A 21,014-nucleotide genomic window follows, 5' to 3' on the forward strand; every position below is an offset into this window, starting at 1 on the left:
TCCATTCGGCCGCTCCGTGAGACGATCGCGGGGATGCCCGCGGCGATCGAGTCCGCGGGTCCCACGACCGGACTCACGGGGTCCCGACCAGCGCGGGAGCGCGCCGCCGGCGGCGCGCTCCCGATGGCAGGGCGGCATTGAATATTGGACGTACCTGTACGCCAATATGCCTGCCCATTCCATTCTGTCGACGTACATCGTCGTGCGCTGGTCGGCAAGTGGTTAAGCACCTGGCTTTCAACAGCCATGCTGTTAAAACCAGTGACCGTAAAGCAGGCTGGAGTATCGGACCTTGCGATAGGTCTTCTCGCATCGGCAACTGCCAAGGAGCATCCGTCACCAGGCATACTAGGTCGGCGTACCAAGGACGCCGAGGCCAATTTCGGGCAATCGGTATGACTAGAATCCTCTGGGCCTCCACTCTGTGTAGTAGACTCAGTAACGGTTTGAGTGGAGGAAAGGAATAAATCAACCAGTACTGCTGCCATGGAGCCACTAATGCGCCCGACACGTCCGCTCAGGGGTCTCTTGTCCTGGACACAAACTGCTGTACCTTTCAATTGAGCTCACAGGCCAAGAGATCCACATTGGGTGTACCCCACTTCAGGCAAACTCTCACCAAGTCCAAAAATTGTATAAAGTTTTATTATATTGACATTGCTATTTTTTTGGAAATGTACAGAATAACAGGCTCAAGACAGACATTTAGAAGCCTACTGTGGGCAATACTCCATGTACCCTACGAACCATTCCAGTGGGTAAATTTTACACGTCTATGAAATAAACTGAGTCCAACATAAATTGCACTAGTTAGAACAAATTAAATCCGATACACAAGTTGAAAATATACAGATATCTGAAAGCTGAATATGTAGGAATAAGGAAAAATACACAGGGAGGAACAAACAAGGATAAGAGCTTTAGAAGTGTGATAGCATCAAGTACATTTTCAATGAATTTCAGCCTAGACTATTTTGATATAATACTGTAAAGTACAATCTAGACATTCCTAATATGTTTGTAAGTTACAGGAGGGTCCTCGCTAAGGAAGATATGCAAGTAGAAGAAGATCTACTGCATTGGGATCTTTGTCACCTAGTCATATTTTGAGGTGAAGGGGCCTGATAGTAGAGGGCCATGTATTTTTTTTTTTCTGGTAGTACAAATTTGGCCACAAGTGTAAGAGTTACTATTGAATTAAATATCAGCTCAACTATACAATTTCTTGCTATCTACAAGCATAGGAGTCATTTGTTGTGCACTGAAAAATTCCATACAACCAACAAAAGCCATGGTGATGGTAGACAGTTTGTTAACTCCCAGCAAGTCCTTTAAGTGGTTGTGGTTTTATATAGTAAACAATCGATTCAGGTCTGTGCCATTTTTTTCCTCTCATTTTAGTGAATGGTCGTCAAACACGAAACGAAGATCTAACCCAAGTGTTTGGAGAAAACTTCCAAAATGTAGGCATAAGTTGGTGGACACCATATTAAATTCAAATTCTCTCTCACTATTGCAAGGCACTCTGGAACAGCTCGTAGTTGTGTTTTAGCTCCTTGATCTTCTCATCTAAAAAAAAAAAAAAAAAAAAAAAAAAAAAGAAGAAGTAAATGCACAACGGAGAGATTATATTCTGCTTGTGGTGAAGCCATTTATTTTTTCATGCCTATCCCCACCCCTAAATCAGAGAAAAAACAGATGATGTGATATTTTGTTTCATCTTGCACACTGTCTTAAAAGAAGAATTACGGCCATAGCTCTTTGGGCCCTACTTTTCCTGTGGGTCAGTGCACTTCATTCTGCACTCCTGTGACCTGTATTTAGCCAACAGTGCGCTAAAGTCGCCTGACATTACCAAGCTAGTCCAGGGTCTGAAGCGATCTAGACTTTAATGTCGGGATTCACCCAGATGCCTGGACCAGAAGTTGGCTCAGCCCCCTCCACAGGCTGGTGCTCCAATAAACATTGGAGGGGCAGAGCTGGCTGGGAGCCACCACTCTTTGCTTACTGGAGACTGAGAAAAGAGCAAATCAGTGGTCTTTGATCGCTCAGTTCTCGGTCTTAGAGCCAGCAGGGGACAGATGCTATATCTACCAAGGTGAGCATGTATTTTTTATTTTATTTTTTTATTCCAGAACTTCTCTTTTAAAATTAACCTGACCCAAACAGTCTTAAGCTAACCACAATGCTAAAATTTGTCATGACAAAAAATAAAATAAAATGAAGGCTGCCAACGATGAACTCTCCTTTTGAGAGAACTAGTTCCCTGGCTTTCATGCTTTTGCTTTGGCTTCTATGCTTGGTAAGTATAGCAATAAGGAATTCTGACACTTACAGCATGTGTGTTCCAAGTCTGTGACTCAGACAAAGCTAGGCATAGCATTTCCAGGGTAATGGCCACCCCCATACTTTCTTAAAGAGGAAGTAAACCCTGATGAGTTTACTTCCTCTTTCATTCCCTGCAAAGATAAAGCATAATGGACTACTATGCATCGCATAGTAGTCCATTATGTGTCACTTACCTGACACAGGAGCCAGCGATGTCACCGCTGTCCCCTGTAGTCCGGCGCATCCATCTTCTCGGTGGGTCTCGCCGCTCCGCCGCTGTCATTCGGCGAAGCCGTCACTCCCGCGCATGCGTACGGGAGCTGCCACGCGCGGCATGTTGACGGTGGCGCGCTCAGTGTGCGCCTGCGCTCCGCTGTCTACGGCGCATGCGCCATAGACAGCGGTGCCTGTCTTTCGGTAAATATCTCCTAAACCGTGTAGGTTTAGGAGATATTTCTTGGACCTACAGGTAAGCCTTAATCTAGGCTTACCTGTAGGTCAAAGTGTGTTGTAAGGGTTTACAACCACTTTAATTACAGAGTCAATTGAGGAACACTGCTTACAGGTACCAGTGCTCCTGATCCCCCGTGGAGCTCCTTGGATCCTAGTCTGTGAAGGTACGTGAGCCCTTGATCTCTACCCAACTGAGATTATGTCCTTCCACACTATGCCCTGCTATCTGTCATTCAACTGTTTAATTGGCGAGCCTATGCTGCCCACTAAAGTTCTGGCATAGTTTATTCCTCGAATAGGCAGCAGCAATTCTCAATATAGGCAAAAGCCACAGGACTAGGCCTAGAATCTAAGGGGTTCTACAGCAAGTGAAATGTTTTACAGCAGATCAAGTTTACTTTAACTGAAATAATGGTTTTGGGTTGGGTACAGTTTAAAGGAGTACAGTAGCAAGTTCAGGCACCTGACTTCTCATTAAAATGTATAGGCCAGCGGTCTCCAAACTGCAGCCTGGGGGCCAGATGTGGCCCTTTACTTGCCACTATTCCTCTTACTAATACAAGACTATACCTTCTACAACAAACAATGGGGAGTAATTCCTGTAACTGATACCAATGATGGGGCACTATTCCTCCCACTCACACCAATGATGGGGCACTATTCCTCCCCACTGACACCAATGATGGGGCACTATTCCTCCCACTAATGATGGGGCACTATTCCTCCCCACTAATGATGGGGCACTATTCCTCCCCACTAATGATGGGGCACTATTCCTCCCACTAATGATGGGGCACTATTCCTCCCACTAATGATGGGGCACTATTCCTCCCACTAATGATGGGGCACTATTCCTCCCACTAATGATGGGGCACTATTCCTCCCACTAATGATGGGGCACTATTCCTCCCACTAATGATGGGGCACTATTCCTCCCACTAATGATGGGGCATGATTTCTTCCCCTAACAATGGGGCACTATTCCTCCCAATAATACCAATTGGGCATTCTTCACTCCCATTGATGCCAGGGGATTTTCTACTCCCACTGGCCACAGTATAGACCCCTCAAAGTCTGAGGAACAGTAAACTGGCCTTTTGTTTAGAAAGGTTGGAGACCCCTGATCCAGGCGATTCCAGAAGGTAAATCTCAGCATTGCTTCACAAACAATTTGTTGCTCAAATTTATTCCAAACAAAAAGGGCCATGCTCTTTGCCTATTGGTGACTCCATAGCAATAAACAGAGAAGGGCCTGATCAGACTCCTAAGTCAAAAGCAGCAAAATTGCAGCCGTGTTGGAACCCGCGTCTTGGGGTGAGAACTCCTTCCGATCAAGGACTACCAAAATCCGATAAATAGGTGAAACATGTTACAACTGCAATAGGGGTCAGTATCTCTGCAACTATCCAGTTATCTTGATAAGTGCATAGTGAATCCATCAACAACCATCCATAGGTTTTTTTTTTTTTTTTTTTTTTTTTTTTTTAAATGGCTTAACCACTTAATGGCCCTAGACACTTTTAAAGCAGTAGTAAAATTCTGCCTTTGGATTTATACCTATAGATAGGCCTTTAATGAGGCTTACCTGCAAGTACAGTAAATTTCTTCAAAACGTGTTTAGGAGATATCTACTTAGTAGCAGCCGGTGACTTTTTTTATGCTTCACTATCACTTTAAACAGAAAAATGTCTGATAAAGTTAACCAATACTATTCCCCAATTACAAGGAGCCAGGGTTTAACAAAAGGCGAGATTTCAATTGGTTTTACTTACGCAGAGTTGCAATGCTGCCTCCTCCCCAGGACTCTTTAGTCTGCTGCCTCTTTCTCACCACCTCAGTTATAGTGTTTGAGGTTGCTGTAAACTGGGCAACAGCCTCCAGCTCCTAACAAGCAAAAAAAGGAAATATAAATATAAAATTAAAGTGCATCTAAACCCCCTCAAAAAAAAAAAAAAAAAAGTCAGATGTCGTTAGATGTGATGATTGCAGTTATTTTCATGCATTTTTTTTCTTTATTTTCACCCGGAGGAATAACACTTCTTGAGCGACCACATGACCGGTTTTCCCATCGGAATAAACTCTGAAGGTTTTTCCGATGGAATTCTGCTGAAAATGTCTTGCATACACACGATCACACCAAAGTGCGACCGTCAAGAACGCGGTGACATACAACACGTACGACAGGACTAGAAAAAGGAAGTTCAATAGCCAGTAGCCAATAGCTTCCGTCTCGTACTTGCTTCAGAGCATGCAACGTTTTTGGTCCGTCAGAACAGCATAGACGAGCGGTTTTCCCGATAGGAATTGGTACCGCTGGAAAAATTTAGAACATGTTCTCTTTCTAGGTCCGTCAGAATTTTCTACGTAAAAAGTCAGATGGGGCATACACACGATGGGAATATACAATGAGAAGCCTCCGTCTGACTTTTTCTGTCAGAAATTCAGCTCGTGTGTACACGGCATTACTGTAATGTACCAGTGGGAGGAGCAATGGTGCCACCCTAGGACAGGAAGTGTGTAGGACTAAAGAAATCCTCCCTGTAAAATAAGGGGGAAGTGTTTAGTAGTCCAGCATGGAAGAACTGGGCAGGTCTAACCTGATCATGCGATCGCTCGATTCCCAGTCTTAGAGCTAGCCGGGGGGACAGCTGCTTCATAGGTACAGTGGCTATAACAGGTCTACACACTCCTGTTAAAATGTCAGGTTTCTGTGATGTATAAAATAAGACAAAGATAAATAATGTAACATGACCTATAAATTGTACAACTCCATTAAAAAACAAACTGAAATATTTTTTGGAGGGGGGGGGGGGGGGAGAGAGAGTAAAAATAAAAAAATAAAATAATGCGGTTGCACAAGTGCGCACACCCTCTTATAGCTGGGGATGTAGCTGTGTTCAGAATTAAGCAATCACATTCAAACTCATAAATAGGAAGCAGTACATATATAATATCATTTAAAGTGCCTCCGATTAACCCCAAATAAAGTTTAGCTGTTCTAGTAGGTCTTTCCTGACAATTTCGTAGCCGCATCCTACAGCAAAAGCCATGGTCTGCAGAAAGCTTCCAAAGCACCAGAGGGATCCCATTGTTAAAAAGTTGTCAGAAGGGTGAAACCATATTTTATTTTTTTTATTTTTGCTTCCCTCCACCTAAGAGATTTCAGTTTGTTGTTAAACTGAGTTGTACAGTTTATAGGTCACATTAACCACTTAAGGACCGCCGTATTGCCATTGTACGTCATCACAATGGCACAGGCAGGCACAAGCACGTAACTGTAAGTGCCTGCCTTCCAGCGGGTGGGGGGTCCGATCGGACCCCCTCTCGCTGGATACGGCGGTCCGGTTCGCTGCAGGAGAGATCCGTGATGAGGGGATGGCCGTTGGTTTCTGGCCATCCCCTCTCGATCGCTCCTGGCCAATGACGAACTTCCTCCCCTGTGAAAATGTAAACACAGGAAGGAGGAAGTGATGTCACACTCCTCGTGGTGGTCTTTTTGACCGGACAGCGCGGAGTGAAGACATACAAGTGCACCAACAGTCCACTGACACATAGGCACACATTTCACCCCAGTCACCCCCCGATCGGCCCCCCGCCCAGTCACAGTGTCACTAATGCAGTGTTCATCTATTTACTGATCACTGCATTTAGTGTCAGTTGTGACTGTAAAAAGTGTCAGGGCAGCTAGTGTTAGGCCCCTTTAGGTCCAGGGTAGCCCCCTACCCCCCCCCCTAATAAAGGTTTAACCCCTTGATTGCCCTCCCAGTTAACCCTTTCACCCCCTTTTACCAGTGTCACTAAGCGATCGTTTTTCTGATCGCTGCATTAGTGTCACTGGTCCTGCTAGGAAGCTAGTTTTTTTTTTAGGTTCAACGCCAGGTTTTTATAGCATTAGGTACCCCGATATACAACCTAATAAAGGTTTTAACCCCTTGATTGCCCCTAGTTAACCCTTTCACCAGCGATCGCTGCATAAGTGTCACTGGTGACGCTGGTTAGCCAGTTAGTTATTTAGTTATTTAGGTTCCCCGTCAGGTTTTTTATAAAGCTTCAGGTACCCCCATATAAATACCCAATAAAGGTTTTAACCCCCTGATTGCCCTTAGTTAACCCTTTCACCAGTGATCACCGTATAAGTGTTACGGGTGACGCTGGTTAGGTAGTTCGCTTTTGATAGCATCAGGGCACCCGCCATTTATTACCTAATAAAGGTTTAACCCCTGATCACCCGGCGGGTGATATAAATTTGGTTTTAGGGTCAGAAAGGGTCTGCGTCGCCCCAGGCAGTGCTAGGTTAGTGCCAGTACCACTAACACCCACGCGCAAAGCATACACCTCCCTTAGTGGTATAGTATCCGAACAGATCAATATCTGATCTGATCTATACTAGCATGCCCAGCAATTTAGGGTTCTAAAAAAACGCATTGTTAGCAGGATCAATCCAGATACCTGCTAGCACCTGCGTTTTGCCCCTCTGCCCAGCCCAGCCCACCCAAGTGCAGTATCGATCGATCACTGTCACTTACAAAACACAACACACATAACTGCAGCGTTCGCAGAGTCAGGCTTGATCCCTGCGATCGCTAACAGTTTTTTTTGTAGCGTTTTATACAGTCGCTGACAGCCTAGGTGCTTTTTTACCTGTGAGTCTCACTAGTGTACCCCTAAATTTAGAGCCCAAAATGGCAAAGCGAAGGTACACTAGTGAAGAGGCCTACACGTTTCTGAGCATGACAGATAGTGAAGAGGAAGACACTCATCTGTCAGATTCAGGCTCAGAATACGAACCTGTAGAGGACAGCGCCTCCATGTCAGATAGTTCTGACGACGAAGAAGAGGTCCCTGCTAACGTCAGGCTTACCCGACCCCGATCTTCTGATGTTGTTGAGGTGCAGGAACCGCAAGTCCCTCGTATGGAGTATAGAGCCAGTACTAGCGCCGCTCATCCTTTTGGTGAACTGGCAAGCACCAGCGGCCTAGTACACCCTGGACGTACATCCAGCACTGCAGTATCACGTGGTGACGTGGCAAGTCCCATAAGTGCAGTTCAAGCTGGCGAGGTGGCAAGCACAAGTAGTGTCCCGCTGCCACCAAGAAGATGAAGACAGGCCCGTCGTTCCCATAGTGCCCTTCCTGCAGAATTCGCCAATCCTGATTGGGTGCCCACCACTTCTGCAGCACCAGTACTTCCCCCATTCACTGCCCAACCTGGTATTCAGGTGGATACAGATGATTTTACGCCACTCGATTTTTATTCTCTGTATTTCACGGAAGATCTCTATAGATCTATTGTGGACCAAACCTATTTATATGCTGGTCAACACATCGCCGCTAATCCCCAGTTGCCGTCTCTTGCCAGAGATTGGAAACCAGTTACGGTTTCCGAATTTAAGACCTTTCTGGGCCTTTCCCTCAACATGGGCACACATAAATTCATGACGTTACGGTCTTATTGGTCCATGCATCCGACTGACCACATGCCCGTGTTCTATAACTCCATGTCCAGGAAACGATACGAGCAGATCTTGCGGTTCATGCACTGCAGTGACAATGAACTTTGTCATCATCGTGGAGACCCTGAATACGATCGGCTCTACAAAATTCGGCCCCTCATAAACCACTTCAACCAACGTTTTGCAGACTTGTTTACTCCCCAAAAAGTTGTCTGCATTGATGAGTCCCTGATTAAGTTTACTGGTCGCTTGTCATTCAAACAGTACATTCCCAACAAGCGTACCAGATACAGGGTCAAGCTCTATAAGTGCTGTGACAGGGCCACAGGCTATGCATGGAGCTTTATGGTTTATGAGGGTAAAGATAGTTACGTAGAGCCGGAGAACTGCCCTGACTACATAGGAAGCTCTGGCAAGATAGTGTGGAAATTGGTGTCACCCTTATTCGGAAAGAGGTACCACTTGTACGTGGACAATTACTACACCAGCGTGCCACTGTTTAGTCACTTGTTTGATAATCAGATTGGAGCATGTGGCACCGTGCGACCTAATCACCGGGGCTTTCCCCAGCGGCATGCAGATTCCAGTTTTAGGCTGGGGGAGAGAGCCTGCTATCGGTGTAATAATTTGCTCGCTATGAAGTGGAGGGATAATAAGAATGTTTTCGTTCTTACCTCCCTTCATGTAGACACGACGGTCCAAATTTCTATGGCGACTGGTATTGTGGAGAAAGCCCTCTGTGTCCACGAATATAACAAAAATATGGGAGGGGTGGACCTCAACGAACAGTTGTTGGCGCCGTATCTAGCTTCCCGTAAGGCCAGACGCTGGTACAAAAAAGTGTCTGCTTACTTATTTCAATTGGCTTTGCTGAAAGCTTTTGTGCTATACAAAACTTCAGGCGGGACTTTAACCTTTCTTTTCTTCCAAAGAGAGGTTGTCACAGAGCTTCTGTATCCAGACGGTTCTGCACCTCACCATTCCCAACCAAATGCAGTAAGCCGGCTGCATGAGAGGCATTATTCTTATGTCCTCCCGAGTACCCCTACCCAACGAGCCCCCCAAAAAAGATGTCGTGTCTGTACCAAGCGCGGATTTAGGCGTGACACCCGTTGTTATTGTCCACGCTGTCCTGGCAATCCTGGTCTTTGCCTTGGTGAGTGTTTTGAAAGCTACCACACACTAGTGAAGTATTAGCGTAGGGTACAGCATTTCATAGGCACACTAAACACAGAGTCTCCCAAGATGCCATCGCATTTTGAGAGACCCGAAATGTTACAGTTGTTACAGTTTACAGTTCAAAAAAAAAAAAAAAAAAAAGTGTATAAAAAAAAAGTAAAATAAAAAAACCAAAACCATAAAATATAAAAACCAAAAATAGTTGTCGTTTTATTGTTCTCTCTCTCTCTTCTCTCTAATTTTTTATACTTTACCGTTTACTGTGTTTTATTGTTAACCATTTTTCATGTTTTCAGGTACGCCATTCAGCTGCAGCGTGGATTTATTTATCTTGACAGCAACAACGTTTGCTCCCACGATACATAAAGCCGCGACTCCAGCACTGTCGGAGGTGATTTCACCACCACAGTTAAAAAAAGAGCATATATGCCGAAGCATGGGGGCATAAGGGGTGGAGGAGCGATTTTGCTCCTAATGCCGCGTACATACGGTCGAAATTCCAATGCATGCTTGCCCGTGGAAAAGTTCGTCCCGTGTGTACGCGGCATAACTTTTTTGCGGGAGGATGCCCCCATGCTTCGGCATATATAAATGGTGCATGTATGTCCATCATTAGAAGTGGGTGGATGAAGGGAGGTATTCTAATGGTGGGCATACCCACCGATCAATCTCTTTTTTCGTTCAGACAACATGACTCTCAGCAAATAGCTTGGGGTGTCTACTTTCCAAAATGGGGTCATTTGGGGGGGGGGGGGGGTTTGTGCTATTTTGGCATTTTATGGCCTTCAAAACTGTAATAGGTAGTGAGGAGTGAAATCAAAAATTTGCGCCCCTATGAAATCCAGAAGGTGGCGATTGGTTTTTGGGGCCCCGTACGCAGCTAGGCTCCCAAAATGTCCCACACATGTGGTATCCCCGTACTCAGGAGAAGCAGCAAAATGTATTTTGGGGTGCAATTCCACATATAACCATGGCATGTGTGAGCAATATATAATTTAGTGACAACTTTTTGTAAAAAAAAAATTTTATATATTTTTATTTTTTGTCATTATTCAATCCCTTGGAACCAAAAAAAAAAAAAAAAAATATTCAATGGTCTCAACATGCCCCTCAGCAAATAGCTTGGGGTGTCTACTTTCCAAAATGGGGTCATTTGGGGGGGTTTTGTGCCATCTTGGCATTTTATGGCCTTCAAAACTGTGATAGGTAGTGAGGAGTAAAATAAAAAATGTATGCCCTTAGAAATCCTGAAGGCGGTGCTTGGATTTCGGGGTCCCGTACGCGGCTAGGCTCCCAAAAAGTCCCACACATGTGGTATCCCTGTACTCAGGAGAAGCAGCAGAATGTATTTTGGGGTGTCATTTCACATATGCCCATAGCATGTGTGAGCAATATATAATTTAGTGACAACTTTGTGAAAAAAAAAAAGCAAGTTTGTAATATTCCCGCAACTTGTGGCAAAATATAAAATATTTCATGGACTCAACATGCCTCTCAGTAAATAGCTTGGGGTGTCTACTTTCCAAAATGGGGTCATTTTGGGGGGTTTTGTGCTATTTTGGCATTTTATGGCCTTCAAAACTGTGATAGGTAGTGAGGAGTGAAATCAAAAATTTGCACCCTTAGAAATCCTGAAGGTGGTGATTGGTTTTCGGGGTGCCGTGCGCGACTAGACTCCCAAAAAGTCCCACACGTGGTATCCCCATACTCGGGAGAAGTAGCGGAATATATTTTGGGGTGCAATTCCACATATAACCATGGCATGTGTGAGTAATATATCATTTAGTGACAACTTTTTGTAAATTTTTTATTTTTTTTGCCATTATTCAATCCCTTAGGACAAAAAAAATAAATATTCAATGGGCTCAACATACCCATCAGCAATTTCCTTGGGGTGTCTACTTTCCAAAATGGGGTCATTTGGGGGGGGGGGGGGGGTTTGTACTGCCCTGCCATTTTAGCACCTCAAGAAATGAGATAGGCAGTCATAAATTAAAAGCTGTGTAAATTCCAGAAAATGTACTCTAGTTTGTAGACGCTATAACTTTTGCGCAAACCAAAAAATATTCGCTTATTGACATTTTTTTTTACTAAAGACATGTGGCTGAAGAAATTTTGCCCTCAATGTATGACTAAAATTTAGTTTATTCGATTTTTCTTATAACAAAAAGACGAAAATATCATTTTTTTTCCAAATTTTCGCTCTTTTTCCATTTATATCGCAAAAAATAAAAATCGCAGAGGCAATCAAATACCATCAAAAGAAAGCTCTATTTGTGGGAAGAAAAGGACGCAAATTTCGTTTGGGTGCAATATTGCATGACCGCGCAATTACCAGTTAAAGCAGCGCAGTGCGAAATTGTAAAAAGACCTCTGGTCCTTAAAGCGGGAGTCCGCCGGGACTCCGCGTTTTTTTTTTTTTGTTTTTTTTTTTTAAAAGTCAGCAGCTACAAATACTGCAGCTGCTGACTTTTAAAATAGTGACACTTACCTGTCCAGCGCGCCCGCGATGTCGGCACCCGAAGCCGATCTCTAGATCGGTACTCGGGTGCTGCCGCCGCCATCTTGGGTATGGGAATCAGGAAATGGAGCCTTTCGGCTTCATTTCCCGGTTCCCTACTGCGCATGCGCGAGTAGCACTGCGCAATAAGGACGGTCCCCGCTGCCTCTGGGATCTGTGTGTTTCCCAGCAGGCAGCGGGGCACTTGCGGAAGGGGGCGGGCACTTGTGGAAAGGGGCGTAATCTACGCCCCTTTCCGCAGAGAGCTATCCCGGAAGTGGGTGCAGTTACCTGGATTATCCAGGTAACTGCACCCCCCTCCCCTCTGAAAGGTGGCAATTGTGGCGCCGGAGGGGGGGGGGGGAGGATTCCGATGAGCGGAAGGTCCATTTTAGGGTGGACCTCCGCTTTAAGGTGTTTTTTGGGTCGGGCTGTAGTGGTTAAAAAAAAAAAAAAAAAAAAAAAGAAGTTCTGTTCAGACTTTTTATATCCACTGTATGCATGTTACGTTCTGTTTTTTTATATCCCACACATCACCATTAACAGCTCAAAAAGGGGGCCAAATAATAAGTACATACACCAAGTATTTGTACAAGTCTGACATCAATTTGCTATTTTGAAGCCAGTAGCCCTTAAGCCGAGTTTACTTAGAAAATGCAGCCAAGCTACTCTTGTGCTGAGCGCCACTATGCCAGTGGAGCCCAAGCTTCTTTTGGGAAGGCCATATCTATGGAGGCAGATTGGGGTGGACATGGCTTGTTACCTACAGAGTGTAATTGATGCTGTGAATTGATATAGGAACCCTAAATGGGGGGTGATTAACCCAGTCCTTCCATTGAAGAGCAGCTAAACTCAAAATCAATAATGTAATATACAAATCGTATTTCACCAGTCCCTAGATGTGATGGCTGCATTTGATTTTTAATCAGGATTTTTCTCCTGCCACCAGATAATCCTTCAAATAACATACTTCCTAGCCCTGGCTGGCTATGCTGACCCCACCATTGTATGTATGGCAGGATCCATGGTTGTTAGCCAAGCTTGACTACAATATAACTTCCTCTCTTCATCTTCATTACGGGGGGGCTGGGGTGTCGAACGGATTTGTTAGTTTACAGAATGAAGTTACAATTGTTTTTGCTTTGTTTGGCTTGTAGAAAGTGACAAGGACATTGCATTTCTGGCAAGTTAAACAGGTATTTTTCGTACCTGCCGAAAATGTTCAATAGCCTGAACAAAGAAAAGCAATGCAGCCACCACATCTAAGGACTGGTACAGTAGGAGGCTGGAGACAGCCTTCAGAAAATAAAGGAAGCTGGACTCTTGGTGTTCCTAAATTGGCCACAGAACTGCTCAGTGTCTCCTGGAGTACAGGAAGATATATACTTTCTCCTAAGTATTTTCTTTCATTTGTTTTTAGCATTTTTTGCATGACTGGTCTGTTGCCACCGACATTCAGAAGATGACAAAAAAGGAATTAAATATAGAAATACTATTACCTTGCTACAGCTTTCTAGCAGGCAGTGGACAGACTGGAATAGAGGCCCACAGGGACTAAGGCGAGGTGCTGGGTGGTTGCAGTGCTCCTGAAATTCATTCTCATACACCTGTGTAAAAGCTGCAATCAGCTGATGGAAGTCAGTCATCGCCAACTTCAAAGTCTGTATGATGGTTTCACTGCCAGGCACAGGGCTGCAGAGGAAGGTGCACTGCCATAGAAAGACAGAATCAAAATATTAAAACATGAAAAAAATAAAGGGCTAGATCCAAAAATGCCATTCTGAAGTAAGAAACAATCATTGCTGTACAGTGTATGGTCACCAATTTCTATGGGAATCTGCTATTCAGCACACACAAAGTCAATAGTGATCTATGCAAGGAGGAGTCAATACTAACACACATTGGGGAGGGGGTTTACTAAAACTGGAAGGTGCAAAAAGTGGTGCAGGCTTTATTGTTGTATTGAGCAAGCTGATTGGCTCTACCAGAAAAGTATTACTACTAAAGGTCAGCAAAGACAACGGCAAACAATTTCAGGAGGATGCACAACCAGTGCTGGGACCATCAAAGTGCATGCAGTAACACAGAGGTGGTTCTAGGGGGAGTGACAAGTGCCCTTCTGTATAAATGGGCCCAATGGAGTACCGATACATAAATAACACTGACAGTACAATGCTGCAGAGAATGGTGTAGACTATTACTACACAGGAGGAAGGAGAGGATCCTGATCATTACATGAGAAAAAGAAAAGATGCCCGACAGCAGAGGAAGCCAATCTATGGATAATGCATCCACCATGATCTGCAAATAATCTTGTGCATTAGAGTGATCCGGGTAGTCTATTATTCAAGGAATGGTGTCTCAGGCCTTGCTGCCCTCCAAAGGCAGGGTTTGCCCTAATAAAAAAAAAAAAAAAAAAAGAAGGAGGGTGCACCGGTCTAGAGCATTATAAGTATACTTAATAAATATTAAAAACAAAGTAGAAACTACTCACAAACAAAAATTAAGCTTTTAAAAGACACCTTGTCGTGGCAATCAGTCCTGGAACCAACAGTCTCCAGATAACTGAGGATCTGGCCTCAAGGTCTCTGATGGTTGATGCACTTCGAAGGAATACCTTCTTCCTCAGAGCCTAGCAGTAATGGCTCCTCTATCTCAATACACACACACGTAGTAATTAGGCACATCACATGAGAGCCTGGGGCCACCCACCCACTGCATGTGAAAGCAGCAACCATCCTAGATGGATACAAAATGTCTCATATGGACAATTTTGCTGTCTTATGCCTTGTACAGTCAGTCTGATTTTTTTCCAACGGATTTTGGCTGAAACTTGTGTTGCATACACACAGTCGCACAAAGTTTTCGGAAAATCAGATCGTTCTGAACAAGGGGACGTCAAACTACGTACGTCAAAAGTATAAATGGGCGAGTAGCCAATAGCTTTCGTCTTAGTTTATTCCAAGCATGCGTGACACTTTGTCCGTCGAAACTGTCTACACACGATCGGAATTTATGCGATTGGATTTTGTTGCTCTCAAACTTTGTGCGTTGGAAAAATACAACGGAAAAAGTCAGATGGAGCCCACACAAGATTGGATTTTCTGGCAACAAGATCAGATCGCACATTTTCCGTAGGAAAGTCTAACCATGTGTACAAGGCACAAGGTGTGCATGCACCAGAAAAGAAGAAGATTACAAAGAACAAAGTGAGCTGCTAAAAAATAAGTTCAAAGAGAAAGGCTATGACAAAACTCATACAGAAGCAGCCTATAATATAGTGGTCATCTACCCTGTCCCCAGGGACCACTAACAGGCCAGGTTTTATGTATTACCTTGGGGAAATGCAGACTAGAATATTGCAATTACTGAGCAGCAAGTGATATCGCCTGTTAGTGGGCCGAGGACAGGGTTGATGACCACTGCTATAATAAATACCTTGCCTTCTATGATAATTCATCAGATCATCACCAGACACCGTTCCCTACAAGTAATCCAGATAGCCAACAGTTTTGGTTTTCCATCCAATACATAAGTAAAGCATTTGAAATACAACACATCTTTAAGAAGAACTGGGGGATTCTTAAAGAAGATCCTATTCTAGGAGAAATGCTCCCGGAAAGACCAAACATTGTTTTGAGGAAAGCTCAGGATCTGAGGAGCCTGGTGGCTCTGAGCAGAGTGAGAAAATGTACCATTAAGGCGCTCAGCATATGGACATCTATATTTGACCAAAAAAGGAAGCTATAGGTGTCAAAAACTGGTACCTGCACATATATGTGGCATAGAAAAAAAAAAATCTATCATTGGAAAAAGGAGGGTAGATTTCATCTCGCTAGACAGTTTAACTGCGGAACAGCTTATGCTGTATATGGCATTATCTACCCGTGTGGTCGTCTATATGTGGGTCGCACATCCTGCCCATTGAGAGTTAGGATAGGTTAGCACAAAATGTGGGATCATTAACCAAAGACAAATACTCTATCCGTCGACATTTCCAAGAAGTCCATCAAAGGGACCCCTCGGTTATGAAGGTGTTTGGAATAGAGGCTATCAGAGGTGATCTTGACACGGGAAGGAGATACCAGACATTTTTTTTAAAGCCTGTGGGTACACCCTCAGACTCCACTCGATGCAAAAAAAAAAAAAGTGAAAACAAGAAAAGTGCATAGGGTGTACACATGGTCCTCCTCCGACGAGAAAGGACCCTAGCCCTGATCTCCCAGGTCATAAGGCACCTGACAGGGACTGGGGTAGTTCACTGGTCCACCTGGCCGAAACCAGGCGGACCTCATTCTCTGGGAGGTCTGCTGAAACAGACCCACCCAAGTACTGCCCTTGAAGGGAGACGCCATGAGAGAGGGCAAACTAAGTCAGAAGGCCATATCCACCCCCTACCAAGACTTTCAGGGCAGGCCTGAGGACCTACACCCTACTAATCAAATGTGAAAAAGATGTGTACAGTGCAACCAAAAATAAAGACAAACATGACAAACACACATGTAAAGGTGCACAAAAGAATGCTTTTGTGCCCCCTCTCCCTCCACCCTTCTCCCTTTATTCTTTGGTACCATTGGGCCAATATGCACATGTGGGATAAGGAGGAACGTTGATCTGTTGCCACTACAGGAATAGAAGTATATATCTGTTTCAGTGGCGGCTGGTGCTCAAACTTTTTGGGGGGTGCAAACTGGAAAAACAAAAAAACACATCAATTGCAGCCTCATTGTGCCCATCAAATGCAGCCACTGTGCCATCAAACGCAGCCACTGTGCCATCAAACGCAGCCACTGTGCCATCAAACGCAGCCACTGCAGCCATAAATTGCCACCACTGTGCCCCTCAAATGCAGCCACTGTGCCATCAAACGCAGCCACTATAACCATCAATTGCCGCCAGTTTGCCCCATCAATTGCCACCAGTGTCACCCCGCCCGGCACTTACCTGTCTTGGGTCAGTGCATTGCTCCCTCTGAGTCCTCGATGTCTTCTCCTGTCCTCTTCTGCTATGACTGGACTCCCGATAGACATCCAATCACAGCGCCTGTCACTTCAGCCAATCAGGTGACAGGTAACCAGACCTGGTGCACCTGATTGGCTGAGAGGCGGGTCAGTGTTAGGGAAGTGATTTGATTCCCTAACAGAGCACTGTGTAATAATGCAGGATGTAACAAATAACCGCCCCCTATGCACACCCCTCCGCGCTTCTTGGATTTTACACCTTAAAAAAGGTAACAGCAGCCACTTAGCATTAAAGTTCAAAATCGAAAGTTGGCAATATTACATAAAAACAAATATAAGTCCCAATAATATTGCAGCAGCGCTTTTTTTCCATTCATATATGCACATCACTTCTTGTGATCAATATGATGAAGTAGATAGTGGAAAGATAGTCTCTTATTGTGATCTGCACAGTTTCGACCCACGATTCACCACGTGTGGTAAACAAGCCCCTTTTGGGGGTAAACTCACCAGACCAAAAAAGTAATAACACCTTGATAGTTTAACCACTTGCCGGCGATCGTTGTTGCGGGGTGTCAGTCTGACACCCTGTAACTACGATCTCGGTAAAGTCTCCGACGGAGACTCTTTACCACGTGATCAGCCGTGTCCAATCACGGCTGATCACAGTGTAAATAGGAAGAGCCGGTGATCGGTTTTTCTTCACTCGCGTCTGTCAGACGCGAGTAGAGGAGAGCCGATCGGCTGCTCCTCTGACAGGGGGGGGGGGTCTGTGCTGATCGATTATCAGCGCAGCCCCCCCCCGAGGATGCCCACACTGGACCACCAGGGACGCCCAGGACAAGGTATGCCACCCTAGACCACCAGGGATTCCAGTCAGTGCCATAATGGATGCCAATCAGTGCCCATAATGGATGCCAATCAGTGTCCACAATGGGCATCACTGATTGGCATGCATTGTTTGGCATCCATTAGTACAGTACATTATAATACAATGTCGCCTATCAGTACCCATCTGTGCCGCCTACCCATGCCCATCTGTGCCAGCTATCAGTGCCAATTTGTGCCAGCTATCAGTGCCGCCTATCAGTGTCCATCAGTGCCGCCTATCAGTGTCCATCAGTGCCGCCTATCAGTGTCCATCAGTGCCGCCTATCAGTGTCCATCAGTGCCGCCTATCAGTGTCCATCAGTGCCGCCTATCAGTGTCCATCAGTGCCGCCTATCAGTGTCCATCAGTGCCGCCTATCAGTGCCACTTCATTGGTGCCACCTCATCAGTGCCCATCAGTGAAGGAGAAAACTTATTTACAAAGTTTTGAAACTGAAACAAAAAAAAACATTTTTTCAAAATTTTCTGTATTTTTTTTATTTGTTTAGCAAAAAATAAAAATCGTAGAGGTGATCAAATACCACCAAAAGAAAGCTCTCTTTGTGGGAAAAAAAATGATAAAAATTTCATTTGGGTACAGTGTAGCATGACCACGCAATTGTCATTCAAAGTATGACAGCGCTGAAAGCTCAAAATTGGTCTGGGCAGGAAGGTGTTTAACCACTTCAATACCAGGCACTTAAACACCTTCCTGCCCAGACCAATTTTGAGCTTTCAGCGCTGTCGCACTTTGAATGACAATTGCGCGGTCATACTACACTGTACCCAAATGAAATTGTTATCATTTTTTCCCCACAAATAGAGCTTTCTTTTGGTGGTATTTGATCACCTCTGCAGTTTTTATTTTTTGCTAAACAAATAAAAAAATACCGAAAATGTTGAAAAAAAAAATGTTTTTTTTTTGTTTCAGTTTCAAAACTTTGCAAATAAGTTTTCTCCTTCACTGATGGGCACTGATGGGGTTACACTGATGGGCAATGATAAGGTGGCACTGATGGGCACCGATGAGGTGGCACCAATGAAGTGGCACTGATGGACACCGATATGTGGCACTGATAGGCGGCACTGATGGGCGACACGGATGGGCACTGATAGGCGGCACAGGTGGGCATGGGTAGGCGGCACAGGTGGGCATGGGTAGGCGGCACAGGTGGGCACTGATAGGTGGCATGGATGGGCACTGATAGGCGGCACAGATGGGAACTGATAGGCGGCACAGATGGGAACTGATAGGCGGCATTGTATTATAATATATTGTACTAATGGATGCCAATCAATAATGCATGCCAATCAGTGATGCCCATTGTGGGCAATGATTGGCATCCATTATGGGCACTGATTGGCATCCATTGTGGCACTGACTGGAATCCCTGGTGGTCTAGGGTGGCATACCTTGCCCTGGGCATCCCTGGTGGTCCAGTGTGGGCATCCTCGGGGGGCTGGGCTGATAATCGATCAGCACAGACCCCCCCTGTCAGAGGAGCAGCCGATCGGCTCTCCCCTACTCGCGTCTGACAGACGCGAGTGAGGAAAAGCCGATCACCGGCTTTTCCTATTTACACTGTGATCAGCCGTGATTGGACACGGCTGATCACATGGTAAAGAGTCTCCGTCGGAGACTCTTTACCGAGATCGTAGTTGCCGGGTGTCAGACTGACACCCCGCAACAACGATCGCCGCGATGCGCGCCCCCGGCGGCGCGCAGCGGCTCATAATCCTGATCACGTCATATGACGTCCGGTCAGGATTATGCAACCACTTTGCCACCGTCTATTTGTTATAGGGCAGGCGGCAAGTGGTTAAGTGCCCTGTATTGAAGTGGTTAAGATTAGACACTCCACTTTCCACTAGGTGTCAGGGTTGACTCGCACAGGGCTTCGGGAATGCATAGAAAATAATAACAATGTCCACATAGCGTAATCCCGTTTTAAATAGCTTTATTAAATGTTGACTTCAACCCCTTGATAAAATTATGCGTACCAAACAAAATATATGAAGCATGTAATAAAATAATACACTTATTACATGCTTCATATATTTTATTGTTTGGTACGCATAATTTTATCAAGGGGTTGAAGGCAACATTTAATAAAGCTATTTAAAAACGGGATTACGCTATGTGGACATGGTTATTATTTTCTATGCATTCCCGAAGCCCTATGCGAGTCAACCCTGACACCTAGTGGATGGTTGGAGACGAACAGTGGAAAGTGGAGTGTCTAATCTTAAGCTATCAAGGTGTTATTACTTTTTTGGTCTGGTGAGTGTACCCCCAAATGGGGCTTGTTTACCACACGTGGTGAATCGTGGGTGGAAGCTGTGCAGATCACAATAAGAGACTATCTTTCCACTATCGACTTCATTATATTGATCACAAGAAGTGATGTGCATATATGAATGAAAAAAAAAAAAACGCTGCTGCAATATTATTGGGACTTATTTGTTTTTTTGCAATATTGCCAACTTTCAAGAGCACTGTGTAGGCAGCAAACGCACAGCAGTGTGCCTGCTTTTTACCTATTTGGAAGCCTATTAGAGCCAACAGCTCTAATCAGGCACTGCCTAAAACACCCCTGCCACTGTAATTCAGATGCCCAGCGCCCAACAAGGGGCCAGACACCTGAATAGGGGGCGGCGGCAACAGATAGATAGATTCATGCAATGCATTATTCTATTAAAGATTGACGGGTGCAGGAGAGAGGGGGCGGCACTCCTGTGCCCTCTATGGACACACCACCACTGTTACCTACATTAATCCTCTATGCAATACTAGATCTACATCCACTTATACCTCTAGTGGATGTCTACTTAACGATGCCAGTCCTGGAGATATCTTCTCCAAGCAAAATAGGCAAGCAGGAAATTACATCTTTGAGTATCTCCCGAAACACAAACACTATGGCATGTGTTACATAGGTACATAGTAGGTGAGGTTGAAAAAAATAAATAATAATAGACACAAGACCATGAAGTCCAACCTATGTGTGCGATTATATGTCAGTATTACATTGTATATTCCTGTATGTTGTGGTTGTTAGGTGCGTTCCAGGCATAATAGACTGAACTATTCCAAAGCGGACTCCTGAATATTTCCTATTGCACGAACGGCATACGTAGACAAAGGTCAGTATATGAACGTTCCCAATTCTAGACCACCATGTCTTGTATAGGCATTTTATTCATATGTACAAGCCCCACGCTGTTTCATACTATCAATCAATCATTCTCCATATACATCTTTAGGCAATGC

At 44.7% G+C, this 21,014-nt stretch overlaps 1 protein-coding gene across 1 annotated transcript in view; it reads right to left on the bottom strand.

Moving 5' to 3' along the window:
• Window positions 1-623: 623 nt before the first annotated feature.
• The window catches only part of HAUS7 (HAUS augmin like complex subunit 7), a 61,649-nt gene continuing 41,258 nt past the window's right edge, over window positions 624-21,014 (bottom strand). The window contains exons 8-10 of the mRNA XM_077478856.1: window positions 13,413-13,622; window positions 4,554-4,665; window positions 624-1,569 (exon numbers count right to left, since the gene is read on the bottom strand). Coding sequence (XP_077334982.1) covers window positions 1,511-1,569; window positions 4,554-4,665; window positions 13,413-13,622 — 381 coding nt within the window. The 3' untranslated portion in view covers window positions 624-1,510. The remainder of the gene's footprint in view (window positions 1,570-4,553; window positions 4,666-13,412; window positions 13,623-21,014) is intronic.

This window comes from Lithobates pipiens, unplaced genomic scaffold, assembly GCF_037356315.1.
Source record: "Lithobates pipiens isolate NorthernLeopardFrog02 unplaced genomic scaffold, aLitPip1_a1.2 Scaffold_1, whole genome shotgun sequence".
NCBI classification, from domain to species: domain Eukaryota; kingdom Metazoa; phylum Chordata; class Amphibia; order Anura; family Ranidae; genus Lithobates; species Lithobates pipiens.